Consider the following 12,500-nt stretch of genomic DNA (forward strand, 5'->3'; position numbering starts at 1 on the left):
ACGACCTTATCACCTACAGAGAGACAATCGAGGACAGACACTCAGGTATAATGTGATACACAATTATAAAAACATGGTGTGTGTGTGTGTGTGTGGTGTGTGTTACTGTAGGTAAACTGTACCTTCTCCATGCGACTCTCCAGCTCCTCGAGATCATTCTCACGACGCTCCAAAGACAGCCTGAAGAAATGATGTGAGAAAGAGGATGACACTCTGACACACTGACACTGTGATATACTGACACACTGACACTGTGACACTCAGACACACTGACACTGTGACACACTGACACTGTGACACACTGACACTGTGATACACTGACACTGTGACACAGTGATACACTGACACTGTGATACACTTGACACACTGATACACTGACACTGTGACACACTGACACTGTGACACACTCTGACACAGTGATACACTGACACTGTGACACACTGACACACTGACACTGTGACACACTGACACTGTGACACACTGACACTGTGACACACTGACACTGTGACACACTCTGACATAGTGATACACTGACACACTGACACTGTGACACACAGACACTGACACACTGATACACTGACACTGTGACACACTCTGACACACTGACACAGTGATACACTGACACTGTGACACACTCTGACACACTGACACTGAGACACACTGACACTGTGACACACTGACACTGTGATACACTGACAATGTGACACACTGACAATGTGACACACTGACAATGTGACACACTGACACTGTGACACACTCTGACACACTCTGACACACTGACAATGTGACACACTGACAATGTGACACACTGACACTGTGACACACTCTGACACACTGACACAGTGATACACTGACACTGTGACACACTGACACTGTGATACACTGACACTGTGATACACTGACACTGTGATACACTGACACTGTGACACACTGACACTGTGACACACTGACACACTGACACTGTGATACACTGACACACTGATACACTGACACTGTGACACACTGACACAGTGATACACTGACACTGTGACACACTGATACACTGACACTGTGACACACTGACACTGTGACACACTGACACAGTGATACACTGACACAGTGACACACTGACACTGTGATACACTGACACACGGACACTGACACACTGACACAGTGATACACTGACACACTGACACTGTGATACACTGACACACGGACACTGACACACTGACACTGTGACACACTCTGACACACTGACACTGTGACACACTGACACTGTGACACACTGACACTGTGACACACTGACACACTGACACTGTGACACACTCTGACACACTGATACACTGACACTGTGACACACTGACACACTGACACTGTGACACACTGACACACTGACACTGTGATACACTGACACTGTGATACACTGACACACGGACACTCTGCGATAACTGACTGAATTATTCGGTGGTTATTTCAGACTAAATAAATGGCAACGTGTTTGTGTTGTGAGCTTTTGTTATAGGTATAAATAAAGGTGATAATCAGTAAAAGAGAAGAAAACTAAATCTAATTGTTCAGATCAACAGGAAGCTCTTCAATGGATGCGTAAAGCGGTCTGTACCTGAAAACCGGAGAGTCACGGATACAATCCTCAAAATCCAGGAAGTGATCCATTCCGGGTTTTACAGCTCACAGGGCGTCCGGTTTCTAACACATCATTATTAATACTGTATTTATTAACTCTTAATGAATCACTGCTGCGTTATGTGCAGATGAGCGACACTGTGACAACTTTAATAACGTTAATAATAAATATTCTTCACTATATAAAGCCTGAAACCTACCAGCTGGTCTGTTTTCCACCGTTTTTCTGCTCAGGGTGAAGCAGCAGGTCTCCGTTTCACCGCCTGTCAAAATAAAAGCCCCCCTTCATCCGCTTCATCCTACACAACCTACACTAAATCTCCGCCCTGAAACGCACTCGGTGGCATTAAATATTAAATTGCACTATTTACGGTGTCTCTGTTGCTAATTTGTTAGCTAGTGTTTTGTTTGTTTTTTTTCCAGTATAATTCGGTCAATGTGCAGTTTCATACCATGCGTCATCACTAGAGGACTTTTAATGGTGTTTATTTAATGGTGCAGTGCTGATTTATGATGTTTTAAAAGTGTAAATAACAGAAGGTTATTACTGTAAAACGGTGTAATATTTTGCCTTAAAAAAACGTTTAAAGTTCCCAAAACACATCACGACTAGGACGAGGTTCAGCCAATCTACTCTCTCTATATCTCTATAAATACGAACTTTTATCTTGCTAATGTCTTTGAAAGGGGCGGAGCCACAAATCCACCAATAGCGATTCAGTATCTAGCTTAATGTTAACCACGTGGCTGGTTGTTCTTTTGTTTGTTAGCAGCAACAAAATATAAGGCCAAAGTTTAGTTTGGTTTAATATAAAGAATTAAATGCTGACGTTGGCAGCAGATTCATGGGGATAAAGTGCCTTCCTTTCCATCTAACAATGCAATAAACACAAACAAACAGCATATCTGACATTGGCAAGATTTTTATTTGACGGAATATCCCCAGACTGAGTGAAAGACTTTTAGAAATGTCCACATGAATAAAATGCAATGAGAAGCCTAAACACTCAGCTGGGGTGTGTGTGTGTGTGTGAGAAAGAGAGAATGAGAGAGAAAGAGAAATGTGTCAGAAGTCAATGGAGATCAGGATGACAGTGACGTTGTCCGCACAGCCTCGCCTCACAGCCTCGGTAGCCAGTTTCTGACACGCAGCTTCATAACGCCCGTCTTCCACAGTCTGCTCCTCCTTCATCTCCTCAGACTCGTCCTGTATGACAGAAGCGGAGAAGAAGAGTCTGACATCAGGTGAAGCTACAGTGTAAACACTGCTGACCCAAATATCAAACCTAGCACAGAGTCCACTGCTGGCCTGAACGGCCTCAAACCTGTGCAGCCATCAATTGATCCCAAACTTACAGTGTCACAAACACCATGAATCAGTCTCAAACCTGCGTAATCATTAATTCATCCCAAACCTCAAGCCCCATATCTCTATTGTTCTATTAATGACAGCAATCCCCTGAAACCGTCATCATACACGGACCAAAACCTTACCGCTAATCTGAAACCTCCATCTCCATCATCATCTGACCACAAAACAACACTTATATAATGTGTACAAAAACATTCACACACACACACACAAACACCCACCTGTAGAATTTTGTTGATGAACTGAACAGCCTCATCTGCTGAGAAAACTTTGAAAAGTCCATCACAGGCCAGAATCACAAACCTGAACACACATTAACACACAACTCACACACACTACCATGGAGATACAGCACGAACATAATGAGGAATAAGTCAGGAAGTATGGTGTGCGTGTGTGTGTCAGTCTCACTTGTCTTTAGAGCAGAGTGTGTAGCGTCTCAGGTCAGGTGTTGAAATCACTCCACAGCGTTTATACTGACCATCACCGATGGAGCGGGAAACTTCTAACACACCTAACACACGTCCGTCTCTGTGCACAAACACACACACATTTTCAGTACATCGTCCGGCTTCAGTCGGATCCGTACCCACAGTTACACAAACCTTAATCCCACCTGACGGTTCCTCCTGCTCTCTGTATCCTCATGCGCTCTTCGTAAATGGTTGGATTGTGTTCTTTACTGAGAGCCACACACACACACCTCTCCTCTCCATCATCAGTGAGCTCCATACGACATAGCACTGCCTGAATTACACAAACGAGCAGAAGTACAGTATCTTCGCGAGTCAGAAATGATGTCGGTTGTATCGAATTTAACATGTAAACCGAACCCGCTAACGTTAACCTGAGCGAACAGAACACACACACACACAACGAAAAATCAGTCACATACTAAATATACTCAAAAAGTGCTCACTCTGCTGTCTCCCAGATTGGCCACATACAGATCATCATCCACGACCAACATACACGTAGCTGTGGAGCCGTCCTTCCATACCGGCTTCCTACAACACACACAAATGTAAATTATGTTGGCTCTAATAACGTAAAGCTTTGTTACATCATTAATATAAATATAGAAAGAAAAGCAAGGTGATGCAATGTTCATGTGGATTAAAGCTTCCTCACATGCAAACACTTACTGACTAGAGGCTTTTTTCAGGAATTCCTCATCCGTGTGGCGAAACGTGTCGAGCAGACATTTCCTCACCAATTTATCCAAATTTTCGAATTCTCCTTACCGTAACACAGAGTAAAGAGAATTTAAACATCAAATCTATTCAGGTGTGGCACCATCCCGTCACCCAGTGATGGTGAGAACAGAATGACTGGTCAGAATGATGATGTCTTGGTGTGTGATGGTGTGTGTGAGTGAGGGAAGATGGAGGGTGTGAATCACTTCACATGACCAGCTGTGATCAAGGGGCCAGTTATTAGGATGTAGTGGTGAGAGACTGTGACTAATCTCACCTGTAAACATCAGATCCGGTTCGTTCTGGTTCAGACTTAAGGTTGGTTTATATGTCTGAGGGTTTTACATACTGATGAAATGTTCAGGACCCAAATAAATGTGTGTGTTTGGGCAAGAAAGAAGTGAGTGGGTGTCTATGCCACCAGCCAGTTATGTGTCAAGTAGTGCAATATAGAGTGTTAAAATACATGTGTGTGTGTGTGTGTGTGTGTGTACCCACCTTTAGGGAATTTGTTAAGCAGTGTGTGATGCAGATGTTCAGCAGCAAACTGAGATGCTCGCGCACCACCATGACCATCAAACACAGCAAAATATGCCAGCCTGGACCTACACACACACGCGCACGCACAAAGTGTGAGCAGAGACTCCAGCTGTGTGATTCACTATGTTGTGTGTGTGTGTGTGTGTGTATTTACTCACACATGTGTAGACAGTGTGTTTGTATATGTATGGAGGTTTGGTAAAATGACATGAGCGTCCTGCATGTCCTCTCGCTCACCACGTCGCGCTGCAACAAAACCCTTGAGCTTTGCCAGTCCTGCAACACAAACACACACAATATGAACGCATCCACACACACTCAGACACACCCTGTCTATTGGTGTGCGAGTGTGTAAATGCTGAAAACCTTTACAAACTTTCTTTTCCGTCTTATTCTGTTCGTCGTCCGAGTCCGTGTCCCTGTGTCTCTTCTCTCCTCTGTCCTGCACACTGTCTTCATCTTTACCTGAAAACACACACACACACACACACACACACACCAACCACAATTTTAGAGAAATGCAGATAAGCAGACTGTCATTAATGGGAGAGTAAACTTTACAGTGTTAAATACAGACTGTAAGGTACAGACTTAGTGTGTTTAAAGTTTAACTGAACACTTCACGGTCATTATGGATACAACGGCAGGTTTTAGCTACAGAATTACAGTATCCAGGTGAGATTATCCACTGAAGCAAGAGAATAAATTATTTATTATATTAAATATATAAATGTTTAGATTGTTCACGTAAGACTTATGCAGTACACATCAAAGAACCGAGCAAAAAAAGCGACAAGATCCACAGATCCCTCAAGCTTTGTTTACTAAGCTAAGCTAAGCTAAGCTAAGACTTTCGTGCACTGTTTGGTGCTTTGTTTTACCCACAATGCTGATTTACTCACAACAAACTTACACTTACATACACACTATTTAATACATTATATATATATATATATATAATTGGATAATCTTCACAAAAGAGCCAGTTAACTAACAAACATTAGCTAGCGTCGTTAGCACGCATGCTAGCTGTGTTTAGCTCTAGCGTCTACAACGTTCGACAGAACACGTGAGCTAACAGTTGAGAAAAACACAACAAATACAGCTCCCTACGTCTCTACACGTGTCTTCTTACCCGAGTTCGAGTTGTTAGTAGGAGCAGGAAGATCTGCAAATAAATCCATCTGTAAATACAGGAGTAAAAAAAGGACAAGCTGCGGTAATATCTAACGCTAATCGTGGGTTCGATCCGGTACTTTAGCTAATCGAACATTTTAATACGAAATAAATGTCCTTTTCACTTTATATTTCCAGTTCGTTGATTAGCCCGTAAATGATTCTTTTGCGATTCCTGTAAATAACTTTCTTTTCACAAAGCTTTAAGATTTCGTCCTCACGCCCAGCGTTAGTTCGGGTTCGATCCCAAACCGATACACATGATATATAAGATCACTACATAGGGAGCGGAGACGTGGTTGTAGTGAGTGAGTGAGTGTAGTGCGTTGATGTAGGGAGGACGGAGTCATATGGTATTACAGCCCGAGTGTTCACTGCTCAAACTACCTGGCTGTGTTAGCATTCGTGATATTGTAACATAAATAAAATAAACAATAAAACAGAATAAATAAATAACGTTTTAAACAAAATACAATAAATTAATTAAATAAACCAAAACAAAAGATAAAATAAATAAACAAAAAAGTGAATAAAGCTAAACAATAAATAATGTGAACAAACCAGAAAATTTAAATAAATAAATAAAAATAAATAAATAATAGCGCTACTTTAATTTATGAGAGGATTTAAACATTATTAAGGCTGATATAGACAAGGTGGTCGCTGTGTCGCGTTGGTGGTATAGTGGTGAGCATAGCTGCCTTCCAAGCAGTTGACCCGGGTTCGATTCCCGGCCAACGCAGTATGTGGTTTTTTTTTATAGTGTATGATAATGAAATATAACTTCTGTTACAGTAGTCATTTGATATTATTATTATTATTATTATTATTATTATTAAGTCATGATTTTTCCTTTTAGCAAATTCTAGCAGTGAGAACACAACTATAGTTTCATCTCAGACGGAAAAGGATTCATCTTTCTGCTGAGTTTAAAGTTTCTCCACACGTCTGTCTGCACTTAAGTAAGGCTTTATGCCCCGTGCGTTGGTGGTATAGTGGTGAGCATAGCTGCCTTCCAAGCAGTTGACCCGGGTTCGATTCCCGGCCAACGCAAAAAAACTCTTTTTCATTCTTTTCCACTTTAATTTGAAACCACGTCCTCTAGTTTAATGGCTTCTTAAATTGACCTGTTTGTCTGGGGCCTAGCTAGCGTACAGTTCAACAAAGGTGAGGATGTACTGGACCTGCACCCACACCTTTTACACACATTTTAATTTGTACTGCAAATATCTACCATACGCATCTATGTATAAACATATATTTTCACATATTTTATACTTTTATTTATCTACCTCCTTTTGGTTTTTATTTATATCCTTAATTCCATTCCTTTTTTGGACAGACGTAAAAAGCATTTCACTGCATTTCATGACGTACTCTGTATGTATGTGCATGTGACAAATAAAACTTGATTTCATAATGATTTGATTGACCTTAATAAGTTAAGATGCTTAGTAAAGAATAAAACACTTTGGTGCATGCCTCTATAGGAAAATAATCAACAAGGTGATGTCATGTGGTGTGTGACAAAGCAGAATTAGTGTTTTTTAACACCTTCTAGCCAATCAGAATATAGAAATGTTGTGGTATAACAAGTGTTAAAATCCACACACAAATATAAAATAGACATACAAACACAACCTTTGTAACTTAGTGCTGGTTTAATAGACAGTTTCTACATGAGGACTGTATGTACACTCATACAGAGCTTTGTACAAAACACACAGAGCTTAATAAATATTGAACACAAACACTACGGGACAATGATATGGCTAATCGCTAACTCTCTCTCTCACACACACACACACCTCTGATCATTCATGTTCAATCATATTTGTGTTAATCAGGCTTTTAAATGTGGTGTTCAGTGACTGCACCTGTACTGATCCACAGACAGAACTGATTTATTTAGATTTTAATACCATCACAGAAGTTGGGTATCAAACAAAAATGGACTTTCTATGACTCCCATCTTCTAACACTTTCTGTTCCTGACGTGTTCAGTATGATTGGAGGGGAAAAGAAGCCGGTTCTTGTGATCATGAATTTCTGAGTGGTTGTGTTCATATGACACTTGGAGCTTTGGTTAATGATCAAGTTTAATTACAGACTTTAACATCCTGCACAGCAAGATGCACCACTGCACAGTTCACTTCAACGAGTCAGGACTTTTAATTTAACTGAGGACTTCTCACTCAAACTACAGACAAGATAAACCTTATACGCCGACACAAACCCCAACACTGATATAGGATTTTATACACTGAATAGTGTAGCTCTCTCTCTCACTCGCACACACTCACACAGGTAGATTGTGGTTGTATCTGATGGACCAATATAGTTCTCACATGATCATCACTTGATTGTCTTGACGCAGTGGTTAGATTAGACAGATTCCTGATATGTTTGTTGTTGTTGTTTTTTTTTTTTGCTAATGGCTAGTTATAACAGCACATTCTCCAAATTCACTTTCATAAGTCTTTAGCCCTTTGATTAATGATGGCTCTTATTTACCACTCCATTCCTCCTTCTCTCACACACACACACACACACACACACACACACACACACACAAACACACACAAACACACACAGAGACACACAGAGACACACAGACACACAGACACACACAGGCTGGCAGTAGAGTTTGATGTCCCAAATGTGAAATGAAGGCACTGAGCTGAGCCGTGATTTGAGTGACATCACTGCACTGGTCCCTCTGAACTGATTGGCTGTGCTGAGGCTGGTCCCACCCCTCTGAGTGTGTGATTGGCTCAGAGAGTCTAAGCCTCACTGGCTGTGCTGTTACGATTCAGATCTCTGATTCCCTGCAGGATTCGCTTCATGTGACCCACCTTCGTTACACCCAGGTCCTGAGATAGAGAAAGGGGACACAGTGAAGATCCTGAGCTGAATATGCAGTGGACTGCTCACTCGCACTCACTCGCACTCACACGCACTCACTCGCACTCACTCGCACTCACTCGCACTCACTCGCACTCACTCGCACGCACTCGCACGCACTCGCACGCACTCGCACGCACTCGCACGCACTCGCACGCACTCGCACGCACTCGCACTCACACGCACTCACACGCACTCACTCGCACTCACTCGCACTCACTCGCACTCACTCGCACTCACACGCACTCACACGCACTCACTCGCACTCACACGCACTCACTCGCACTCACTCGCACTCACTCGCACTCACACGCACTCACACGCACTCACTCGCACTCACTCGCACTCACTCGCACTCACACGCACTCACACGCACTCACTCGCACTCACACGCACTCACACGGACTTACCTTTAGGTCTCTTCTCTCTAGGTGCTGCAGTTCAGGTCCACGCACGTCGTGTCTGATAAAAATCTCTTTATATTCTGACAGACAGAGCTGCTCCAACCAGCATGCCACTTCTTCCACTCCCCACTGATTTACTGAGCAGACACACAGACACACACACACTGTACGTAATGCACACTATGCACACACAGGTCACAAGTCATGTACAATATACTGAAGTGTAAATTTAAAAAAACACTTTTCTAATCTAATCTTTCACAATCTAATTGTAACTGCGGTGATTCTGAGGTAATTCTGAGAGAACTGAGAGGGAATCCTGAGGCAATTCTGAGAGAACTGAGAGGGAATCCTGAGGCAATTCTGAGAGAACTGAGAGGGAATCCTGAGGTAATTCTGAGAGAACTGAGAGGGAATCCTGAGGCAATTCTGAGAGAACTGAGAGGGAATCCTGAGGTAATTCTGAGAGAACTGAGAGGGAATCCTGAGGTAATTCTGAGAGAACTGAGAGGGAATCCTGAGGTAATTCTGAGAGAACTGAGAAGGAATCCTGAGGTAATTCTGAGAGAACTGAGAGGGAATCCTGAGGTAATTCTGAGAGAACTGAGGGAATCCTGAGGTAATTCTGAGAGAACTGAGAAGGAATCCTGAGGTAATTCTGAGAGAACTGAGAGGGAATCCTGAGGTAATTCAAGGAATCCTGAGGTAATTCTGAGAGAACTGAGAGGGAATCCTGAGGTAATTCTGAGATAACTGAGAGGGAATCCTGAGGTAATTCTGAGAGAACTGAGAGGAAATCCTGAGGTAATTTTGAGAGAACTGAGAGGGAATCCTGAGGTAATTCTGAGGTACAAACCTCTACAGTTAACATAAGATCAAGATGATGTCATACAGTAATGGAACGGTGAAATAATTCTGGGGCAGTTCCTACCAGGGTACCATGGGGTAATACATACCAGGCATGTTGAGAGTGGTGTACATCTCCCTGTTCTTGTTGTTCTTGTCCCTCTTAAATTTGGGAACTAGCCGAAATTTAGCACTTCTACTACGCTTGGAAAAATCTAAAGAATGTCCCTACACACACACACACACACACACACACACACACACACACACACACACACACAAGAATTAGACAGTCTGTTAGCACAGTCTGTTAGCAATAACAGTTTGCTATAGTTGGTCATTGTATCTAGCAATGTGTTTTTATGATTAGTGGTAGCTGTAGCTTGTTTCTGTTTATTTCCGGAGGTGGGGATTAGCAGCTATGTGATTGGTGATTGGTTAGCATTTATACATTTTATAACGTTATTAGCGTGTGTACCTCGTCATCTGTCGGGTCGATGGCCGCGCTAATCCAGCTGATCTCCAGGAGTCTGCGCTGCTGCAGCGCAACGGATGATAACGCAGCAAGCAGTTGCTCCTTTTGTGGTGGGTCCAACTGCTGCAGGGCACAGAGACCATCTCACACACATATACACACTAACAAGCTCACATGCTAACGTGCGTTTATGCTAACTACTTACCAAGCACATCTTTCCTGTGAGCAACAGCTCCGTCTCACTGTGCAGAGCTTTCACATTACTGACCATCTGTAGCACTACACTGCAAGTCAGACCCTGCACACACACACAAACACACACCTTTATCACTGACGGGCATCGGTGTGTGTCTGAGGTATTTTATCAGATAAAAAACACACTCACTGTGTTGTTCTTGGAGTTGGCGTACACAGTGTCCATGGCTTTAGAGCTGGCGTTGACAGCGTGTGCTAATTCCTGCTCCATACTGGGGTGAGACTGCGCAATCTCCCTTATGCTGACACACACACACACACACACACACACACACACTCAGCGTTCAATCAGAGCTCGAAGGTAACTCAGTGTGTGAGAGCAGTGATAATGTTGATGTTGTGTAATGTGTGTATACCTGTGAATGAGAGCTCCTGCGGTCTGTCCAAACACACTGATCTGAGACATCTCCTCTTCAGTGATGATCTCAGGCTGCACTGCATGCTGGGATACTGGCCGTGTAAAATCACACTTTTGCTTGTCCTCCCATGATTTAAGAGTATTCTCAAATGCCTACAAACACACACACAAGTTAAAAGCTTGACACAGTATGATACCTGTGTTACATGAGTGTGTGTGTGTGTTTTTGTCACCCTATCTCTGGTCAGTGTCTGTGTGCGGTTCTTGTGTAGGATCCTAATGAATCCTGGTGGTTGGATCCACGCTTCTCCATCCACCTGCACAGGAACCCCTTCATCACCAAGGATAGTGATCTTCACTGTACGACACTATAAGACAAGTGAGAATGTTCACTGTATGAATACTGCGTAGAGGAAAAGGCCATTTATCACACACACAATAAATTTTACTCTCTCTTTCTCACACACACACCACACAGGGACAGTGCATTATTACTATTGAATGAGTTTATACACATGTACTTGTATGTTCTACCAATTGTGTAGTAAGAAATGTATGTGTGTGTGTGTGAGGGAGAGAGAGTGTGTGTGTGTGTGTGTGTGTGTGTACCTGAGCTATTCGATGATGCTGTAGATTGATAACTCGAGACACGGCCATCTGCATGCTGCCAAATACGGCTACCACCTCCAGAATCTTGTCATCAAATGACGGAGCAGTGAATGTCTGCAACACAGAGACATGCATATGCACACACACACACACACACACACACACACACACACACACACACACACACACACACACACACACACACACACACACACACACACACACACACACACACACCTTGTATTCATGTATATACATTCAGCTAAAGCTTGGGATCCTCATTGAGTAAGGTATCTAAACACACAAGTAAACACACAAATGTTCAGTTGCTTTAGTAAAAAAAAAAAAATGTGTGTGTGTGTGTGTGTGAAGTATGAATTCACTCACATCATCCTCTTTCGTCCCTCCCCAAAAGTTTGTTCCTCCAGCATAACTGGGTATGTTTAGCACAGCGATGCCCTGAAGACTGGGCAAAGGAATGGGCCTTCCATCACACTACACACACACACACACACACACACACACACACACACACACACACACACTTTATTGAATAGACTGAATAGAGTAATAGGCCAAGCACACACACACACACACACACAAGGAATTAAGTCTTTTATCTTACTCCCTCTCTCTTTCACACACGCACACACACACACACCTCCAGCAGCACTCTCTGCTCAAGGTTTCTGTAGGTTCTGTGAAGAAGCTCTTTGGTCCCCAGCACACCGTACCACATCAT

The 12,500-nt window shown here is 42.8% G+C and overlaps 3 protein-coding genes, 1 long non-coding RNA gene and 2 other non-coding genes across 11 annotated transcripts in view; 3 read left to right on the forward strand and 3 right to left on the reverse strand.

Annotated features, from left to right (window-relative positions):
- Positions 1 to 2,214, reverse strand: part of zgc:162872 (BAR_ACAPs and ArfGap_ACAP domain-containing protein) — a 10,556-nt gene extending 8,342 nt beyond the window's left edge. The window contains exons 1-4 of the mRNA XM_027138848.2: positions 1,824 to 2,214; positions 1,601 to 1,686; positions 123 to 180; positions 1 to 13 (exon numbers count right to left, since the gene is read on the reverse strand). The exon at positions 1 to 13 is cut by the window's left edge and continues 107 nt beyond it. Coding sequence (XP_026994649.1) covers positions 1 to 13; positions 123 to 180; positions 1,601 to 1,653 — 124 coding nt within the window. The 5' untranslated portion in view covers positions 1,654 to 1,686; positions 1,824 to 2,214. The remainder of the gene's footprint in view (positions 14 to 122; positions 181 to 1,600; positions 1,687 to 1,823) is intronic.
- A 316-nt stretch (positions 2,215 to 2,530) lies between these two features.
- On the reverse strand, positions 2,531 to 6,177 carry LOC113637878 (integrin-linked kinase-associated serine/threonine phosphatase). 4 transcript variants are annotated; one of them, XM_027138799.2, is made up of 10 exons: positions 5,867 to 6,177; positions 5,098 to 5,196; positions 4,890 to 5,007; positions 4,690 to 4,796; positions 4,141 to 4,234; positions 3,915 to 4,002; positions 3,612 to 3,742; positions 3,407 to 3,526; positions 3,217 to 3,298; positions 2,531 to 2,830 (listed from the first exon to the last, which is right to left on the reverse strand). In XM_027138799.2, exons 1-10 carry the CDS (start codon positions 5,913 to 5,915, stop codon positions 2,690 to 2,692), a joined length of 1,029 nt encoding a protein of 342 aa, XP_026994600.1. In that variant the 5' UTR covers positions 5,916 to 6,177; the 3' UTR covers positions 2,531 to 2,689. The 4 variants fall into 4 exon arrangements, with proteins under 4 accessions (XP_026994600.1, XP_026994601.1, XP_026994602.1 ...); XM_027138800.2 differs by having other exon boundaries at positions 5,112 to 5,196; positions 5,867 to 6,176; XM_027138801.2 differs by having other exon boundaries at positions 5,108 to 5,196; positions 5,867 to 6,176.
- Positions 6,178 to 6,577: 400 nt separating this feature from the next.
- On the forward strand, positions 6,578 to 6,649 carry trnag-ucc. The gene has a single exon. It is a non-coding gene; the product is annotated as a tRNA-Gly (tRNA).
- A 239-nt stretch (positions 6,650 to 6,888) lies between these two features.
- Positions 6,889 to 6,960, forward strand: trnag-ucc. The gene has a single exon. It is a non-coding gene; the product is annotated as a tRNA-Gly (tRNA).
- Positions 6,961 to 7,549: 589 nt separating this feature from the next.
- The window catches only part of LOC113637877 (diacylglycerol kinase delta), an 18,283-nt gene continuing 13,332 nt past the window's right edge, over positions 7,550 to 12,500 (reverse strand). For 2 of the 3 annotated variants that reach the window (XM_027138796.2, XM_027138794.2), the window contains exons 20-30: positions 12,420 to 12,500; positions 12,146 to 12,253; positions 11,759 to 11,872; positions 11,383 to 11,517; positions 11,148 to 11,302; positions 10,922 to 11,033; positions 10,742 to 10,834; positions 10,540 to 10,659; positions 10,172 to 10,289; positions 9,222 to 9,352; positions 7,550 to 8,780 (exon numbers count right to left, since the gene is read on the reverse strand). The exon at positions 12,420 to 12,500 is cut by the window's right edge and continues 16 nt beyond it. In XM_027138796.2, the coding sequence (XP_026994597.2) occupies positions 8,691 to 8,780; positions 9,222 to 9,352; positions 10,172 to 10,289; positions 10,540 to 10,659; positions 10,742 to 10,834; positions 10,922 to 11,033; positions 11,148 to 11,302; positions 11,383 to 11,517; positions 11,759 to 11,872; positions 12,146 to 12,253; positions 12,420 to 12,500 (1,257 nt within the window). In that variant the 3' untranslated portion in view covers positions 7,550 to 8,690. The remainder of the gene's footprint in view (positions 8,781 to 9,221; positions 9,353 to 10,171; positions 10,290 to 10,539; positions 10,660 to 10,741; positions 10,835 to 10,921; positions 11,034 to 11,147; positions 11,303 to 11,382; positions 11,518 to 11,758; positions 11,873 to 12,145; positions 12,254 to 12,419) is intronic. The other variant, XM_027138797.2, reaches the window with a different exon arrangement.
- LOC125145883 lies at positions 9,459 to 10,342 on the forward strand. The gene is made up of 2 exons (XR_007144349.1): positions 9,459 to 9,506; positions 9,606 to 10,342. It is a non-coding gene; the product is annotated as an uncharacterized LOC125145883 (long non-coding RNA).

Source organism: Tachysurus fulvidraco, chromosome 11, assembly GCF_022655615.1.
Source record: "Tachysurus fulvidraco isolate hzauxx_2018 chromosome 11, HZAU_PFXX_2.0, whole genome shotgun sequence".
Taxonomy (NCBI): domain Eukaryota; kingdom Metazoa; phylum Chordata; class Actinopteri; order Siluriformes; family Bagridae; genus Tachysurus; species Tachysurus fulvidraco.

Coding starts and splice junctions, on each gene's coding strand:
- LOC113637878 (XM_027138798.2), bottom strand. CDS start 5,915: ATGGATTTATTTGCAGATCTTCCTGCTCCTACTAACAACTCGAACTCG. Junction 4,003..4,140: donor CTGAAAAAAGCCTCTAGTCA/GTAAGTGTTTGC, acceptor TGTGTGTTGTAG/GAAGCCGGTATGGAAGGACG. Junction 3,299..3,406: donor ACACTCTGCTCTAAAGACAA/GTGAGACTGACA, acceptor ATGTGTGTTCAG/GTTTGTGATTCTGGCCTGTG.